The sequence below is a fragment of the Paramormyrops kingsleyae genome, chromosome 1, assembly GCF_048594095.1.
Source record: "Paramormyrops kingsleyae isolate MSU_618 chromosome 1, PKINGS_0.4, whole genome shotgun sequence".
NCBI lineage: Eukaryota > Metazoa > Chordata > Actinopteri > Osteoglossiformes > Mormyridae > Paramormyrops > Paramormyrops kingsleyae.
This window is the reverse complement of record NC_132797.1, coordinates 13,761,808-13,781,370: the sequence shown is the minus strand read 5'-3', so window position 1 is coordinate 13,781,370 and position 19,563 is coordinate 13,761,808. Positions and strand designations below refer to the sequence as shown.

Sequence of the window (19,563 nt, the reverse complement as noted above, 5' to 3'; positions counted from 1 at the left end):
ACATAGATGTGCTGAGAGTGGTGGACAGTGAATGTAGCAGCACAGGGCAGGTAAAGAAGGGAAGGCAGTGGATCCCAGTACATTCTTCATCTGGAAAATGCATGCTGGCCTATGCAGGGTGGAAGGCTGCTTTCCGCGGTGTCCGAAAAACATGATCCTCGATGAGGTTACAAGAAGATGTGTCTACAGAGAGGACTGTGAGTATTCCTTAATCCATAATATTTAATACTATTTATCTGTATTGTGGATGTGTAGCTACACTGCCCGGCCAAAAAAAAGTCACCATTTGAATTTATATCAGCAAATACTTTAAGAGCCAATGACTGGATCATTATTACAGCTCAGCAACATTATGCGGCAATAAAGGGAAGTCAGCTGAGTACCTGAATCTACTGGCCAGGTTACACCTCCATCCATCATCATTCAACACCTCATCATCATCAACACCTCCACCGATCATCAATGGATTGTTTTCTTCCCTGTTGGCATGGGCATATTCCAGGACAAGAATGCCAAGATTCATTGGGTTCGAATTGTCAAAGAGTGGTTCAGGGAGCATGAGGAATCATTTTCACGCATGACTTGGTCACCACAAAGTTGTGACCGTAGCCTCATTGAAGGTGTTTGGGATGTGCTGAAGGAGGCTTTATGGGGTGGTTCAACTCGCTTGTCAATACAGGATCTTGGTGAGAATTGAATAGCTTGTGGAAACAATGCCATGCCAAATGTGCCCCATAATCAAAGCTAAAGGCAGCCCAACGAAAAATTCGAAAGGAGACTTTTTTTTTGGCCATGTAGTGTATTTACAAATGGCAGGGAAGTTTCATGGGAAAACTAGTGTAATCATAATATTGCCTTTTGAGTTTGTTTGGTCATACCATAGACGTTTAATAAAACAGTGAGTAAATGTATGTTTTTATGTGTTCAGGCATCATCCTACCACCAACACCAACCCCTTATATGTATGTGACGAGATCCAACAGAACCACAACAGCTCCCACTACAGAACCCAGCACAGTGACTGAACCCCGTACTACCAGATTCCCAACAACCACGCGCACCACCATCATTGTGCCACCTGCCACCTCCACCCCAATGCCCCTTAGCACCCTCACCTCCCTGATGACGTCATCACCCCCCTCCACCACCCACGGTCCTGTCACATCCGCCGTAACGGACGGGGTGACTATTCACCCGCTACTCACTGCAACCATGCCTCCAGCTGCCATGACGAGTGAACCTGTCACCGTGGCTCCGCCCAGTATTGCCCCACAGCCCTCAGTCCGTTCTACCACAGCGCCTCCCAGTACACGGGCTTTGACCACCAGGTCCACCGAGGAGCCGACCAGTGCCAGTACAGTTCCCATGACGAGCACCAAACATGTGACAGCTCCATCATCAACAGCTGTCTTGAGGACTACTCCATCTCCCACCACCATGAAAGCCATGACTCCTTCACCTAGCCTTCCTCCTGACACGACCACTCCTACGCCTCCAGAGACCACGGAGACTAGCCCTACGACCCTGGAGGCCACCCCTCCTCGTCCCACCCCGACACTTTCTGAGTTGACAACCACCCAGCCCACAACTGGCATCATATCCACGGCGACATCTCCTGTCACTACACCAGAATCGGTCAGCTTGACCACAGGGCTCCCTCCGTTTCTGCTGCCAACCGCCCCCTGCACTGTGAGTCTGTACACAGATGTTCATGATTCATAGCTTCCTCTACGCTTAATGATGCATCCTTCACACTTTCACAGAGCTACGGCACACTGTGAAACCAGAGGAATTACAACAGGGCCAATAGTATAACCAATGATAGAATCTTGACGATACTGAATTGTTTTATACATTTATAGGCAAAATACATCATACATAAATATGTGCAGCTCAGTATTTTTTAGCTTTTTTAATATTTTCTATTAGGCGTGCAGCAGGTAACAAAGAGGAGAGGCACTGGTGCTCTAGTGCTGTGTTATTACTTGAGGTGTGTAATATATAAATTACTCCAAGAAAGGTTTGATTGGACAAATAAATAAAAGCCATTATAGATTAAATGTTAATAAAACAAAAATAATGTCATCCAGCTGCAGGATCAGAGGATCCCCTCCTGGGATTTGAACCCGGAATGTTTCACACTGACCTTTTCCGTAAACACACGGCCACCTGGCGCAGCAATTTAAAAGTTGAATTTTCAAGTTAAATTATAATAGTGTGTTTTAGGTGCACAACATAATTCGTGCAACATGGACAGGTTTCGATGTCTAATGCAGGAATGGCCGAAGCAGAGGTGGCTTTGGAAACCTTCAGGCACGTCTGGATTTGATTGTAAATCTTCAGAATGGTCTCTGTGTTGAAGGGTCCTGGCTGGTCCCCATCTAATAAATCTCATTTGGAAAGAAATGGCCCCTTAGATATGCCAGCGAAGATAAGGCAGGAATGTGGTAGCTGGGTATCGGAGCGCTACTCAGAAAACACCATCAGAGCTGCTCTTTGTAAATTATGGGCAGTCGGGTTACAGACAAACAACATTAGTTAAGACGGACATTATTCTGGGCTGGCGGTGAAGATGGCAGATTTTGATGTAAGCTGCCAGGCTGCCAGGTTGTAAATTTAGCTGGAGTATCATATAAGCACAAACTTGGAGATCCTTCAGTGTAAACAGCCACTGGTATGGGTTTACATTTCTACAAGTCTACATTTTCTTAACGGTTTTTAATAAATCCGACAAGGAGGGCTCAGATTCTTGATGAAAACACATTTCAGATTCTGGTGTGGTATGCAGTAGAACACCAAAAAATTGGGAAAGAAACCAACATTGTATGAATGTTAGACATATAAATCAGTTAGGAACAGCGTGTAATAGCAATGAACATTTTGTAATTTTTTTTTCCCCTTCTCAGCCACCGTATTCGTATCGTGTGGACGAATGCAGTGAGTACATCTGCTTCAATGGCCAGCTGATGTTCCACAATGCTTCACTGCACTGCCGCTTCAACGTGTCTCAGCCCAACTGTGGCCTTTTGGGCATGGCTGTCCAGACCAATCGGGACAACTGCTGTCCACAGTGGGAGTGTCCCTGTAAGAACCTGCATCCAAAGAAATTGAATTGCCAGTGTCATTATTATGTGATGATCAATGATCAAATGTACAGATATGATGCATTTTCTTTGGTTCAGAGCCTTTTGAACCTGTTAACATTTTTGAACCTGTAGTGTTGCAGATCATTGCTATCATGAAAAAGGCATCTTCACTAAAGGTCTTCTTGCATTAGATTCTCCACTGTTGATTTGACTTGTTGACCTATTTTCAATGACAGGTCGCTGCTCAGTAATTTCGGACCTGAGAGTAATTACCTTCGATGGCAACAACGTGGCCCTGTATGACAATGGATCCTACATTCTGGTTCATCTTCCCAGAGAAAATATTGTGGGCCACATTGAGAAGTGTCCAACCAGTGTGGTAAGATTGGACTCTAAATTTCTACATGGTCAATGAAAGTTTCCGCCGCCCACGTTGCTTTACCCTAAATTCCTCAGTATTTTGCATTCCTTGTGTGACGCTCATACCGCTTCACAACAGGATATGTACAGGCAGTCCCTGGGTATAGTACAGTACCATATGTACTTACTTTTTAATACTATATTATTATTAGTATCATTATGTATTGTATTATTATTATTGTCCTGACTTACCAACAAATTCGACTTAAACACATCTCATTCGTAACCTGGCCATGGGCGTAATTTCCAGGGGGGTTATAATCAGATCCAGCCAATATAACCCCCCCAATAATCATGTTTCCCCTGTAGTGGGTGGAGACCTCGACCCCCCCAATGTTCCAGCCAAAGTTACGCCCTTGAACCTGGCAATTGCCTGTAATCTGTAATGTAATGTAATCTTAATGTTTCATGGATTAGCAAAGGATTTATCATGTTTTGTTTATTTTTCAGAGCGTCAACTCCATCCGACGTCCTGTAAGTGGTTGTTTTTTTGTTTGCATGTATCGCCTTCAGCATGAAGTTTGTTCTTACTTCCATGAGTGTTGGCCATTGACTTCCTGTCTATAGACCTCCACAGGTGGCACCTTGGGGCTCTGCTTTAAGAAGCTCAACATCACTACTCATTCCTACAGGATCATGATTAATCGGCTGGAGAGAAAGGTGATTGACTCCCTTCTGTGAGCAAGAAACTGTAAATAAGATTCCCACAAAATGCTTAAATAGCATTTCAAGGCGGTCCTTATTATCTGCCAACAAAGGCAAGACCATGTAGGGGTTTTGTTATGAAACCTTCACAATTCATTTCAAGTATTTTCTTCCCTGGCTTGATATCAAGGTGTCTGTCAACTTCATCAACGCACGGCTGCCTTTCACAAGGCAGAAACTGCACATTGATGACACTGGGACTATGTATGTCATCCACACCCCTGGAGGAGTCAGCATCCAATGGTACCACAGCACAGGAATCATAGTCCTGCAGTACAGCGGTCGGCCAAACATTACCACTGGCACACGTGGACTTTGTGGTAAGGACCTGGAGCTTAAAGTATGTCACACTAGTGTGCTCTCAAACCAATAATCTTTAAAAGTTACAAATGGTTAGACTAAACATCGTTGGTAGTTGCTTATTTTCGTGATGGCTTTAAAAACCTTAGATTGTAAAGCATTATATCGGTATTTTTTGCAGTTTTATAGTAGTACCTCAGTACTTTCCCCTTCCTCTGAGTCAGTGTCATGCGATGGTGCTGTCGCCCCCTAGTGTTATGGAGGTCTCAGTGATGATTGGTCCGCAGGCTGCTGCGACGGGAACCCAGCAGATGACCTGAAGCTCCCGAATGGCACGGTGGTGAGGGACGTGGAGGATATCCCCGTGTTCCTGCATAGTTGGATGGTAGACACTTCTGAGGAGATGGGCTACTTCCGCCGGGTGGGAGACAACTGCACCACAGGCAACTGCACCAAGTGCTTTCAGATGCTGAACCGGAGGCCGTTCTCTGAGTGCCATAGGAAGGTAGGCCTTCCCTGAATTTCATCAAACCACTGACTGAAAGTCATCTGGGAATCGGCTGTCTCAAATGGTCTTATTTTTCGCATTCCTCACAAAGGTTTCCCCAGAACAGTTTTGCGACAAGATTTGGGCCGGTGACCTACATTATAAAGACCACGAGTGTGACTTCCTTGCTGCATATGTAGCCATCTGTTATACACACAACATCTGCATCAGCTGGAGGACTCACGACTTCTGCCGTAAGTGATATTCATTTAGCAGAACTATTGTCAGAAGGCTTCTGAGTCTTGGACCGCCAGGGGATAACGGCTCAGCAAGGAGGACTCATGACTACAAAGCTAGACAGGATACCTGTGGGAGCTGGTCTGATGATGGTATCTGTTTTCTCTGTCAAAAGCCCTAAAGTGCCCCCCAGGTAAAGAGTACCATCCATGCGTGAACACATGCAAGACCAAAACCTGCCAGAACCGGGACTTCTACGAGGAATCCACCTGCTCCTCCATCCGGGAAGAGTGTGTGTGCAAGAGCGGGACCATCCTACACCGGGCCGACTCTGCGTTCTGTGTCACCGAGGACAGATGCGGTGAGTGACGCCACAAGGGTCCTCTTAGGGTTTGGCCGACCCAGCGTTGATGCTTTAGACTTGGTGAAAAAATACAGATATTGAGTCCGGAGTCACACCTTCCTCCTTGTGTAGATTTCAGCTTTTCTTCTCTCGTGTATCATTATGTTCTTGTCTCAGGACATTAAGAAGGATACATTGGTTACAAGGTGGTGAGGAAATGAGATGGAGAAAATGAAATGGTGGACACGTCAGGTTCCTTTTTGGGCTCTTTGAGGATAATCGTGATCAGGCAACATGCCTTTCTTGTGATTCGTAGCATGTTCTCCACCCTTTAGTTTGCACGGACAACGATGGGGTCCCCCGTGCGGTGGGGGAGGTGTGGAACGGATCGAACAAGGGCTGCTGCCTGTACCGCTGCATGGAAAACGGCAGCATCACAGCAGTAGAGCCCGACTGCAGTGACATGCCAGCCCCCCTCTGTGAGCGGGAAGGCGAGTTTGTCGTCGATGTGGTGGAGGAGGGGGCCTGCTGCCCAAAAAAGATCTGCGGTGAGTATTAGGACCAGGCTTCTCTCCTCATCTCATATTGTATCGTTTCCTGTGCATCTTCTTGAAAATTTTGGTTTCCTTCTTTACAGAATGCAACCTGACCATCTGTGAGAGTGAGGTGCCAACTTGCGAGAACGGGAACAAACTGATGATTGGATACAGCACCCTGTCCTGCTGCCCTGAGTACAGATGTGGTCAGTGTCACATTGGCTGTGACTCTTGCTTTACAGTATGTCCAAAATCTCACGGTTGTCGGGATCCTCGTATGGTCATGTGACTCCCCACATCCACCTGACTTGTCCGTCCCCAGACTGTGATCCCCAGGCCTGTCCCTCAGTTCTCATGCCGGAGTGCAGGGATGACCAGTTCTTGGTGGAAGTCAGAGCTGAAAAGTCCTGCTGCTTCTCCTTCCTGTGTGGTAAGAGCAAACCAGTCTTTGTATTACTGATGTCATCATTTGTGGACACTCATGTCATGTCACGTGGTGTTGAAATATACCCCATTTATTTTGTTCCAGAGTACTTAAAAATGAATCATTTATATTTAGACATTTTGATATTTCTTGCTGCTTGAGTTATTGATGTGCTCAGGGTGACTTGGTGTGTTTTCAGTGTGCGAGTCCTGCATTGATCCCATCCCATTGTGTAAAGATGGAGAGATTCTGGCTGTGGATCTCAACACCACGGACCGGTGCTGCCCTCAGTACCACTGCGGTATGAGGCTCCGTGACCACTGTATCCAAGTTCACGCTGAACCGATAATGCATCTTGAATATGATATGAACTAGTTTATATTCTAGGAAATGGTTGGAGGATTGAACAGGAGTAGAGGTTCAGCCAAGTGCATGGGGTGGCAAAGGGAAACGAGGAATTCCAGGATCTGTGAAGGTGACGAGATGACATGTGAGGTTCTTTTGCAGTGTGCGACGAGAGCTTGTGCCCCCCCTCCACGCTGGAGTGTGCCAGCGGGACGTCCATGGTCAGGAAAAGCGTCCCGGGGAGTTGCTGCCCGGACTGGCAATGTGGTACGAAATCTAAAATCTAAAGCCACTCTTCTAAAGAGGGCTTTGGCTGGGAAAGAGGGAAGGACACCATACACAGCAAGACATTTACAAGGAATTCGACAGTATAACAGGGAACCTTCCTTGTCCTGGGGGCTTGTCAGTTACACCAGGTCCATAGCCAGAAATTAACATATGTCCCTCCCCATAGATTTATCCCACCTGGAGGGGGGGCGTCCCCATTGGTAGATATCTAGAAACAAATTTCGAGAGGGGTTCAAACTTGTAATTATACTATTTGGCTAAGTTACACCCTGCGTTGTGTGTTACAACTTTCTTTATCCAGTTTCTAAGTTATGATTGGTCAAACCTCACAGCTTTGGAAATATCATATATTTAAGGGCTAATTAAGTTTGCTTTGACCTCCACAGAGTGCCAGTGTCTCAATAACTCCTCCCCACTGTGCCAGGTGGTAAGTCTCACTGGGTCTATTGGCCACTGCTTGGTCCCCATGTATTTTGTTGAAGTGGCAGCTTTTACCTGTCATATACATGTGTTGTCAGAAGGACAGACATGGTGCCTTAAGGCAACTTGTGTGTCCTGACGTTATTCGCTCTCTGCACTTAGGGTGAAATTCAGACCCTGGACCCAAACACTGACAGCACTTGTGGCTGCACTCAGTACATCTGTAGTAAGTTCCACGCAAAGGACAAAATGAGAAAATATCTGATCTATCAGACCATCAACAATCAATGGTCATACAACTTAAAATAGCTATTTTGTAATTCAAGGTTGTCTCATCAGTTGAGGTCATAATAATGTAATATTAACTCCTCATTGTCATTCAATATATAGAGGTCTCTCATTTTCTCACCTCCTTTCAGTGCTTTCTCCTGTACCCTCTCCATATCAGTAACCAGTCTCTCCTGTATATACCCTGTCTATGTCAGTACCCAGTCTCTCTTCTATATACCCTCTCTACATCAATAACCAGCCTCTCCTGTGTATACCCTCTCTATATCAGTACTCTGCCTTGTAAGCCTCCCCCTAGGGTAGTAACCTGTCACTGCCCCCCGCAGGGAAGGCAGAGGTGTGCCTCTTTCAGGGGGTAACAGTGCTGAGTCCGGGGCAGTCCATGGTGCAGTACTTCGATGGGGACCTTTGCTACACGGTGCACTGCCTACAGGACAAGGACCCTGATACAGGCTTTTATGCGATGGATGTATCAACTGTCAACTGCTCTGAGAAATGTGGGCCTGTAGGTGTCATAAAAATGGTCTTTCATTAGCCATTCATAAACCACTTATTATTGCACTGTTTTAGCTATAATTTGCTGTTTCATCCTTCAAATTATTAAAAGTTGTTGCTATTGCTTTAATTAATTAAATTACATTAAATTACGTTATTCTGTCTATGAATAAGACATTCTTTAAACTCTTTTCTTTGGTCCACAGCACCAAATATATATCCCTTCCTCAGACCCACATGTTTGCTGTGGTTCTTGCAAAAATGTGTCATGCATCTACACCAGTGAGAACAGCACCATGGAGGTCTACACGGTAAGAGGACTGTCTTCTGGTCGCTTTCAAACATACTTTTGTAACTGCAACATATTATCCCTCTGTGATTTTCCTCCTAACTAGCAGTGATGGAAAGTTCAGGTTCAGAAAGTACAAATCCAGACCAAGACTTTGTTTCACCAAATCAGTTGAGTATAAAGAGTCACATTCACAGAGTACTCAACTGGTTGACTGAAACAAAATCTTTGTCTGGATTTTTACTTTCTGAACCTGAACTTTCCACCTTTGCTTACTGGGTTGGTATTAATCAAGAGTGTAGAAAATGCGTGCGGCCGATCATATTCACTACTTAGGAGAGTTATGGTTGAGGCGTGTGATCGTGTGACTTCATGACCATGTGACTTGCAGGCTGGGAGCTCGTGGGTGACAAACTGTACTCGGTTCGACTGTGTGGAGACGGCCGTCGGAGCTGTGACACTGGGCTCCGTGGTCGTTTGTCCACCTTTCAACGACACTGAATGTGTCCAGGTCTGTATGCTGCACCCCAGCATCCAGACTCATCACAAAATCCATCAATGATCTTCAAGCAGCATCCCAGTGATTCATGGGAAACATGCACATCTACAGAGCTTCTATTGATGTAACTGTATATCTCAACCTTAAAGTGATCTGAAATCTAATTGGTGCTGAAAGGAATTTGCTGTTAACATTTATTTTTTAGCCAATGATTTATTCAGAGCAATTTGTGTGCTGTGGGGTACATGTATGCTAATAAGCAGATCTGGTTAAAGACCTTCTCCAGAGTGCAAGAACAAAACATCTTACAGGAGGGTAAGCTTTATGTCCTGAAGGCATCTCTCTTCATGCTGTCCTCTGTTGTCTGATTGCAGAACGGGGGCACAGTACAGAACTATATTGACGGCTGCTGCAAGACCTGTAAGTGCCCCGGGGGGGGCAGAGTTCTTGCTTGTCTGGCTTTTCTGGTTCTTGAGCACGGTGGGCTGCAGTTGTGGACAGAGCATGTGGTGCCCCCAATCAAAGGAGGCATGTGGCCTGGCAGCAATGTGGCTTACTGGTGGCTGCTGGTAAATGCCTGTGATTAGACTGCCCCCTGGTGTTGTGGAGTGTAACTGTCACAGTTTCCACCCCACTACTGCACAGGCCTTTGGCTTCAGTTACACCTTTTTATCAGTCTGTTTTTGTAGATCTAACATTCGACTCAGAGAGGGAGTTGATGGTGTAAAATTCTTGGTTATTCATCTATTAGGAACAATATCATATGTTTAACTTACTATAATCCACTTAACAACAAATAACATTAAAATAACACTATTGGGCGAGATCTCATTTAAAATTCCACAACCAAGACTTTTATATCACTTCAGGCAAACCACTTTTCCTAGTAAGAACTGGTCACTCTTAGTTTGAATATTATTAAATGGTCACGTTGGTAACTCTCACAAAATTTCTAATATATGTAAAAATATTTACGTTTGTTAAAAGAAGCTATCAAGTACAAATTAATTATGTATAACGCATATATAATGTGTGATGGTAATGCAAGAATGGTAAAAATAATCAATAATTATTACATATATAACAGATAATAAAGTTTTATTTTTCTGCAGTTTTACTTTTCTGAAATTACATGTTAAGCACTGCAGAATAAAATCATAATTTGATTATTTTAAAAATTCTGATCCCCTGTTTGGACCTGAAAACAAATTTGCAACAGAAAACCATGTCTGCTATGGCCCAGCCATGCAATTTGCTAATTTTGGGGGGGGAAAAAAAAATCACCCCAGCTAACTCATAACATTCTCCAAACATTCCTGCAACGTTGTAGCGCTGCTGTCACATTGCTATGAACGCGCAGCAATGCTTTTTGAATGTTAAGTGTTAGCTTGCTTCTTTGTTGTTCATTGCTGTTGTCATGCCAACGACGTGCATGAGCACAGTGCTAGCTGCTTACCCTAGCCGCGTTTATGTCAGCCTTGAGTGCTGCTTGGTGGGTTCAGTGTGCAATGTTCTGACGACTGCCTGGCCGACCTGAAGCATGTGCTTTCTAATGAATGACGAGGCCCGCTAATGACCCGGGCCTGAGACCAGCTTCCGCACTTTTCATTAATTGTCATCTAACGCATGCAGGGATGAGGTGATTTTTGAAAACTGTGCCTTAATGAAACGTTCCCTTGTTTTTCTGAAACACTGCTGTTCCTGACGATTCTACCAGGTTCTGGACTGGGTATATTACCATTTACCATTAGCCCAATAACTCCAACTGGTAGTACTAATTGTGACACAGGTACTTACCTTCCTTTTGTACTTTATTTCTGTATCTTCCACGCTCTTGCTTCCATTGAACTCCAGGGGGAATTTGGTCTCTCGTTTGTTCCCTGTACTTCCCTATAGCCAGTGAACATTCAGGCTTAGCACCGAGAGCCAATCTGTGTTTCCATATTTACACTGGCTGATGAAATTCAGCACTGCCAACCGCGGCAAATTTAACTCGACTGCGGATGACCGGTGCTTGGTACAGGACAGACAGGCTCACATCAGCTGATACAGCCTGTATCAGACAGCATGTATTAGCTATGTCCTGTCGATTACTGCGCAAATGTAGCTGTGGGTCTTGCTGCATATTTACCATGACCTGGGATGGTTTTTTCTACCTGTAATGCCGATAAATCCATCCCCTTCAGACCAAATGGTTAAACATGTTCTTGACTTCTCAGCTTAAATGTCGTCCTTCTCCTGTAAGTCTCACCGCTTCCTCTGTCACTGTGATCTTGTGTCTGCTTTTGTTGGGATAAGCTGTGGTCAGGAAAGTCTGTCTTTTTTCCAAACTGGCTTGTCAGACCCAAGCCCGTTTCCTGATAAATAGCGACATTCTAGTAGATGCCAAGGTAAGGACCTCAGCTTGTGACTATGACATGGACCCAAGAGATGCATTTTCAACTATTATTGTACTAATAAAAAGTAACAAGTAACATTGTATTAAGTATTGAATTTGTTATCCTATAATTTTCTCAGTCATAGATATATTGAAATTAAGGGAATGATCACATACTTTGTGCCATATTTAACCTTGAATTTGTAATTTTTAAATTTAATATTTAACAATATTAAAGAACTATTAAAAAACATCAACTTAACAAATGACCCAAAAGAAAAGCCAAAATGAATTCCACAGAAATTTATTCATACGCTATTTTCTATCCATGGCGGTTAATGACCAGATCACTGTCGGATGTGTAAAATGTTTGCTATTAAAATAGGAATTCAGATTTTTAAATGACAAAAATTGGCAAGAAATAAAATGCTTCTTTTTTCTCCGTATTACCAGGTAAAGAGGATGGTAAGACCTGCAAAAGGGTGGCAATCAGAACAACCATCAGGAAGGACGACTGTCGGAGTAGTGCCCCAGTGAGTCTTCAGGTCGACATGCATGCAGAGTGTGTGGAGCAGCCTGGATGTGGGATGCTATTGTGTGCAACAAATCCCATCCTTGAAATACTCAAACACACAGTGGAGCCACATCGAGCTTATGCTGATCGTTTAGGCGCCAGTGCCAGTGAAAATGCAGTGTCTCTCCCTCTGCCTTTCCTGCAGATCACTGTGTACTCCTGTGATGGCAAGTGCCCCTCTGCCACCATCTTCAACTTCAACATCAACAGCCACGCGCGTTTCTGCAAATGCTGCCGGGAGAACACCCTGCAGAGCCGCACAGTGCAGCTGTACTGCACGCGCAACAGCACCCTGGTCAGCTACACCTTCCAGGAGCCCTTGGAGTGTTCCTGCCAGTGGAACTAGTCAGGGGTCGGGGCTTGTGAAGGGACCAGAGAGTCTGCCATTGGAGCACTTGAGTTTCAATAACAATGAGGTTTCCTCTTAGATTAAATGTTACGACACAGTTATGACAATTACAAATGTAGGCTCACAAACATGTTATTTAGCCATAAAATCATATTGATTGCTTTATGTTACAGATTATGTTTTATTCTTTTGTTTTCTATTTTAATTTAATTTAGTATGTAATATTTAGTATATTAATGCCTTAATTGATGATGCAGAAATATTTTTAAAGCTATTTTGTGAGCTTTTAGAAACTTTTTTAAAGGTAATTACTTGTAAAATAGCATGTTATTTTAAATACATTGTTTTGTATCTAATTGTCCAATCTACTAAAATGTCTATGACATCACAATTTTTCAGCCTCTTTCAGTGAAATTCCTCATAATTATTTTGAAAGTGTTCAAAGTTCTTTGAAAAATGTTAAGTTTAAAAGCCCTGTAGTGACACATACCTCATTTTGTTTTATCATCCCACACATCTTGTTGAACAATGTTGGCGAGAAAAGCCACTACTAAAAACAAGGCAATAAAACATTTAATCATGATTTCAATGGTTTTTGAAGCTGTCAAGTCTTTTAAAATATATTTTCAGTGTTTTGAAGAATTAAGACACAAGTGCCTGGAATCCTTTTCAAGTACATATTTTGCAAACAAAAAAAAAATCTAAAAAAAATCCACCCAATTAAATTTTTCTGAGCAGTGTTCATATTTTTTCGAGATTACAGTCACTTCTCTTTAGTGTTTAATATTATTGTTTTAATCCTGAAGTAAGAGTTACTGGGTCCAGTTTTAGATTCAGTGTTCATTCCACAATGATGAAGTGTTATTAATTTCGACTGTTCTGACAGCAATGAATCAGCCCAGATCAGAGCTAAAGTGCTTAGGTTGCAAGACCACCACCCCCAACTCCACTCACTTCTTCGCTGATACTAAATCTGAGTATGAGGTCGTTGGTCCGATGAGAGTACAGGTGTTTCCCATTACTGATGATGTATGCAGATTTTTCAGCTCATTGAGTTGATGTGCAGACCCTGTTGTCACTCTTTTTTTTTATGGTTCTTACTGTGTATATCTGGAGCATTTTCCTACGTTAAGCTTGGGAAATAGGTTGATAATTAGCTAATAAAATACCATCTGGCTTTCTTCAATCAGTACGCGAAATGCATGCAGTGGTGTCTTCCAGTTCCACTTTTTAATGAATAAATAAATCCTTTGGTTTGGGTTGTGCTTAAAATGTAGAGCAAGTTTGTGTGTAGATGACAGGTGGAATCCTTTTGAAAATAAAAAGTTAGCCTGGCCTCCGTTTTGCCTGTCGGCCCTTTAACATGAAAACGGATCCCTGCTTTGAACAATATTGGTGTGGTTTCAGATAAGCCCAATACGTGTGAGTGGTACGTAATGACCAGCAATGACCTCCCGAAGCTCTTGCAGAAACCCTCCTCATTCCAAGACCTTCCATAAACCCCATACGAAGCCTCCTATGGAACTCTACCGGCCATGTGCGTCCTGTGGTTCCCCCCCCATGCCAAGCTGGCCCCCACGCGGTGCCTTGCTCCATCTCTTCCAGCATCCTGCCGCTGGTAAATGTGGGAGATGGTAACTCGCTGCAGCAGGGAGAGGCAATGAATTCATTGCTGTGAAGTAATAGAGTTTACAAATCAGCACTGCTTATGCAAGAAGGTGCACGACTGCTGTGTCACTTGCTGTCATACAAGCCAGGAACATTTACATTTATGTAGCAGAAGCTTTAATCCAAAGTGATGACGTGAAAGCAGTGGCAGCGAGTCCCAGCAGTAAAGGTGGAAGAGAGAGTTTGTTATTGGGAGGGGGGGGCAACTTAATAATTTGAATGCAAAGGTACAGACGCTCCTCTACTTACGAACGAGATATGTTCTACATGGCCGTTCGTAACTTGAAATGTTCGTAAGTCGTTTTTCAAAATTGTTTTAAGGGTATACTAAAGTACAAAGAACGTGGATGCTGGGAGTACGCACGCTACGCTGCTGCGCGGCGGGAATAGCAGCCAGAAGGAACTAGGCGGAATTGGGGCAAAGAAAAAAAATTGATGCTGCGGACAGGAAACGGGACCCCAACGAACACAATTTGGACTTGCAGTCCTCTTTGTTCGAATGTCTGAAAGTTCGTAAGTAGAGGAGCGTCTGTATATATTTCGGGGGGGATGAATGAAGCCAAATGCCCCCCCATCTCTGTCCGGGAGCAAATGGGGTTAAAGGCCATGCTCAAGGGCCCAATGGTGACATCACTCTGCCAACCCTGAGATTTGAACCACTAACCTTCCGATCACAGGCACTGCATCCTAGCAAGCTGAACCACACGTACCTCATCGCAGTCCATAACGCGCAATCTGATCTTGATCTATGGTGCTCCCGAGCACCCCTCATCTTCTTGTTGAATGCGCCAACCCCCCCCGGTGCAGCCTCCGCACGTGCGTCTCACCTTACGCTTCTCTGCGCCCCAGCGAAGTGGCCCTTTTATGGTGTCGGCGGGGTCACTTATTTAAACTTTCATGGTGGGCACATCATCAGAGAAGTAGCCTGGCAGAGAGGAACGGTTTGAGTCAGATTGTGTTGCCGGCCGTGTAAAATATGCATGATGAAATGTCGAGTGAGAGCAGCCAGGGGCCCACAGCAAGCGACCGGCAGCGCCGACTCCACGCTTTGCGCTTCACCTTCAAAGAACATCTTAGAAAAAGCAAAATCACGCCTGTCTACTTATGAGTTAGCCATGTGTTTCATGTGGTGTCTGCTAAATAATTTACTGCTCATTTTTCATGTTCGCTGTTAAAATATTAATTCTCCGTGCTTAAGGCAGCTCACCTAATTGTTAAGTAATTCACTGGGTCATGTTTGACCACAGCAGTTTTGAGCATGTTCACAAACCTCTTATAATATTGTAGTCTGACCCATTGCGTAGAGTCACGCTATCAATAATCCACTTTTATTTTCTACCCAGATGAAAGCAAATTACCCCAATATGGGAAGCCATTAAATGCCGGACGTTTTTAGCTTATTATCTGTGATTTAATCGAGAATTCTGAGATGCTTGGGAAAAAATTCAAACGGATCTTGAGAATGACTTGAAATAAGCTCATTTTGCACAGAGATCTGGTACGTAGCCTGGTTTTTTGTTTGCTATCAGGTGTTTGAGAAATCGCTAGAAACCTTCTGGGAATGTAGGTCTCTGTCTGTTATCCTGCTTTGTTCTGTGCTCCTTTGAGCCACATTTACATTTATTTATATAGCAAAAGTTTTTATCTGAAGCACTGTACAAGTGAGGTACATAATTGATCAAAGGAGGAAGGTCAGGATACCGTCCCCTGTCTAGATGCTGGAGAGATACTGGTGCAGATACATTCCCTTTCCCTGGCAAGGAGCAGCATCCTCTCTGTAGCATGTGTCCCATCTCTCACCTACATTTAGGCTTCCCTCCATGTTCTGTCCACAGATACTGTTACCTTTCTTCAGATTTGTGCTACAAGATTTCTGTGGCTTGGATTATAGTCAAGAGTCCTCTTCATAAACACTAAAAGACTCTCTTCCTTAACAATTCTCTAATCCTATAATACCTACTGGGATCTTCTCTGAGAACTTCACTGGTAGCACTGAACCTTCACCTGCTGATGCAGATTCATGGGAACGCCGACATTCATGGCACCACTACAGTGCTGAGTAGTAGCACCTACGCCAGAGTGACCACCTCCACCCTAATCCCACTTAAAAACCTCCCTCTCCAACTGCCTGCGGCTGGTAGGTGTCAGGTGCCATGGTGAGCGACGGCGGAAGGAAGGAAGGGCTGTTGGGATTGAGTCATGGGGCTCATGATTTATTACAGAGCTCTCCAGTAGAGCCACCCTTAAATGTTTAATGTGGTCCACCTCTCCTCAATTTGCCTGGCTCTAGAGGAGCTGCACCGTCCAGTCGATCTTCCTCATGAGACCAGCAGGCCGCCAGTGATGCTTCCTGTCCTCATCTTGGCTGTTGCTCTGTGCCTGGACAGCGTCCACGCTCAGGTATGTCGCCTCTCTTCCCTGTTAAGCCCTGGGCCTCAGCCATCCACAGAACTTCAGAGCATAGGTTTCAGTTTAGGGAGTTGGGGGCTTTGATAACAGGGGTGAGCCCCCGTGGCTAACTGAGCCCTTGTTTTTTTGTGCTGGGATATAAAGGCGGCTGTGGGGAGTGTGACCACAGGGAATGTTTACGTATCGACGCTGAGCCCTGCCACTGCTAGTCGAATCCTCACTGTCAATGAGTCAAGTAAGTCCTGGGATGTGTGGAACTCAATTTTCCTGGGCACTCTCCTTATACTTATACTTGATTTCAGCCAGACTTTAAAAATGCAGCTGGTATTTTAGAACAAAAAACATGCTGATGATATTCTACATTTCATTTTTTCCCCCAAAAAATGTATATAATCAGTGGAAACAAGAAAAAGAAATCATGCCGCCAAATAAGAACATTTTATTGGCAGTTAAAATATGTGATAAATATTTTCTTTCAGCTGTAACGCCAAGTGACAAATTGATGTTACTGATTGTTATACTTGTATTATCAGAGATGTTCTGCATCCATCCAGAGAGGAAATGCCATCATGTGTTTATCCCTGCAATGTGTCTCTGTGTTTCCGAAGTCTTGGGCCCTCCGACCAATTTGGAAGGGGAGAGGGTGGGATCCACTGGCATCCTGCTGTCCTGGACGCCTCCCTCCACTTCCAATGGACAGATTCTGTCCTATGCCATTAAATACAAAGAGGTGTGTCCTTATCCCGAATCCACATTCACCCAGACGCTGACCAACTCTGAAATCCCAGAATTCCTCCTCAACACCCTTACCCCCGGATCCACCTATAACATCAAGGTAAGACTGAATGGTAAAGATGGTGATTTCCTTTTAAATCTAAAACTCACCCAGTTTGTTTCCTGCAATTTTCCTATTATTCTCCATGCAGCATATCCCATGTACCCCAAACTATTTTGAACACAATCCAAAGCAAAATACATCATATTTAGAATCCTTCCTTTTTATCATCAAATGAAAAATTTGACCTGCTTTCGTCATGCCAACAAAAACACGAGGTTGGCCAGAAACCCGAGAATCTTCACAAACTACATGCGATTCGTACCCGAGGCTGCCGGTCACAGAAAGCCTCGCGCCCTCAGCCAGTCCACTATACAGGGAAAATTACCAGACAATTTGTTTGCAGACATATGAACCTGGTTCTATTGAATGATTGTTGGCTATAAGCCACTGGAGTGGCAGTTGGGTGCAAGCCATTTCAGTAAAAAATCTTTCAGTAGTTCTCTCTTCCTCCCTCTAGGTGGCAGCAGAAGACAGGCGCGGCATTGGGATCTTCAGCAAGTCTCTCTACATGAAAACAGCAGAGGCCCGTGTGTACTGACTTACCTCTTATTTAATCCTTTTTCTTACCTCTCATTTCTAATAATTTTATCACTATTTTGTCTCCATCTCATTTTGCAGCCCCTGGCCTGGTGACCAACCTTAGTGCCTTCGCTCAGAATCACTCCTTTGTCAAGGTGACATGGTATTTGCCCAAACACACCAATGGGCTGATCACCAAATTCTCTGTCAAAGCTAAGCACGCCCGAACCGGCCAGACTGTGAGAACTTTAGAGATCAACGCTGAGGACATTATGACTGGAGCCATCCCACACTGCAACGTATGTGTCCATGAGATCCCACTTCTTCTCTGAGGAGTGTTTGTATGATAATGTGTCTGTCCACTTCCTCTCCGAAGAGTGTTTCTGTCATTATGTGTCTGTCCACTTCCTCTCCGAAGAGTGTTTCTGTCGTTATGTGTCTGTCCACTTCCTCTCCGAAGAGTGTTTCTGTCGTTATGTGTCTGTCCACTTCCTCTCCGAAGAGTGTTTCTGTCGTTATGTGTCTGTCCACTTCCTCTCTGAAGAGTGTTTCTGTCGTTATGTGTCTGTCCACTTCCTCTCTGAAGAGTGTTTCTGTCGTTATGTGTCTGTCCACTTCCTCTCTGATTAATGTTTGTGTGATTATGTGTCTGACCACTTCCTCTCTGATTAATGTTTGTGTGATTATGTCTGTCCACTTCCTCTCTGAAGAGTGTTTCTGTTGTTATGTGTTATGTGTCTGTTCACTTCACTTCCTCTCTGATCAATGTTTCTCAGTGATTCTGTCATTATGTGTCTGGTCCACTTCCTTTCTGAATGGTATTTCTGTGATTATGTGTCTGTCCACTTCCTCTCTGAATAGTGTTTGTGTCATTATGTGTCTGTCCACTTCCTCTCTGATTAATGTTTGTGTCATTATGTGTCTGTCCACTTCCTCTCTGATAAATGTTTTTGTCATTATGCGTCCAGTCCATGTCCTTTCTGAATGGTATTTGTGTGATTATGTGTCTGTCCACTTCCTCTCTGAATAGTGTTTCAGTCATTATGTGTCTGTCCACTTCCTCTCTGCTTAGTGTTTGTGTCATATGGCTCCATCCACTTTCTCTCTGTATGGTTTTTTTTGTCACAAGGTCTGTAATGTTAGCATCTATTGACCTCTTCTATACATAATCTTTATTTCTTAACAATATGTTCAATATCTTGAACAATAATTGAAACAGTAAAATTTTAAAACTCAGCCCCAATATTTTGTATTGATTTCAGCAGCAAAGATTGCTTTTAAAACAAAAATAAATATCATTTAAAAAAATATATTATTCAATCTAATTTTTAGAAGTCTGTGGTGAATGCAGAAATGAGAATTTGGATGCCCTGTGGTAGCAGCCTCTCCACCAGGGTGCCCTGATGCATGTATGTATGTGTATGTGCGTGACTGCCTGCGCATGTGTGTGCGTGAGGCAGGACGCCGCAGAGATCCTGTCCCGCGGCACCCCCAGTCCTCTGGACACCTCCATGCTGACTTCGGCCTCCTTGCCGCTCATCACGCTCTCCGCCGCCCCTCCCGCTGCTTCCTGGATGGTGCCCATCAGCGTGGGCATGGACCAGCTGCGTCCGTACACCGCCTATGTCTTTGAGGTGTCTGCCTTCACCAGCGATGGCGAGGGCCAG

At 44.2% G+C, this 19,563-nt stretch overlaps 1 protein-coding gene across 1 annotated transcript in view; it reads left to right on the top strand.

Moving 5' to 3' along the window:
- otogl (otogelin-like) overlaps nt 1-13,051 on the top strand; it is a 41,104-nt gene extending 28,053 nt beyond the window's left edge. The window contains exons 35-58 of the mRNA XM_072710041.1: nt 118-197; nt 929-1,689; nt 2,907-3,084; nt 3,323-3,465; nt 3,957-3,980; nt 4,074-4,166; nt 4,342-4,531; nt 4,799-5,016; nt 5,111-5,252; nt 5,411-5,596; nt 5,914-6,126; nt 6,216-6,320; nt 6,437-6,544; nt 6,738-6,839; nt 7,046-7,150; nt 7,558-7,598; nt 7,754-7,817; nt 8,206-8,384; nt 8,581-8,685; nt 9,055-9,174; nt 9,537-9,582; nt 10,880-10,951; nt 11,993-12,072; nt 12,259-13,051. Coding sequence (XP_072566142.1) covers nt 118-197; nt 929-1,689; nt 2,907-3,084; nt 3,323-3,465; nt 3,957-3,980; nt 4,074-4,166; nt 4,342-4,531; nt 4,799-5,016; nt 5,111-5,252; nt 5,411-5,596; nt 5,914-6,126; nt 6,216-6,320; nt 6,437-6,544; nt 6,738-6,839; nt 7,046-7,150; nt 7,558-7,598; nt 7,754-7,817; nt 8,206-8,384; nt 8,581-8,685; nt 9,055-9,174; nt 9,537-9,582; nt 10,880-10,951; nt 11,993-12,072; nt 12,259-12,459 — 3,556 coding nt within the window. The 3' untranslated portion in view covers nt 12,460-13,051. The remainder of the gene's footprint in view (nt 1-117; nt 198-928; nt 1,690-2,906; nt 3,085-3,322; nt 3,466-3,956; nt 3,981-4,073; nt 4,167-4,341; nt 4,532-4,798; nt 5,017-5,110; nt 5,253-5,410; nt 5,597-5,913; nt 6,127-6,215; nt 6,321-6,436; nt 6,545-6,737; nt 6,840-7,045; nt 7,151-7,557; nt 7,599-7,753; nt 7,818-8,205; nt 8,385-8,580; nt 8,686-9,054; nt 9,175-9,536; nt 9,583-10,879; nt 10,952-11,992; nt 12,073-12,258) is intronic.
- Nucleotides 13,052-19,563: the final 6,512 nt, after the last annotated feature.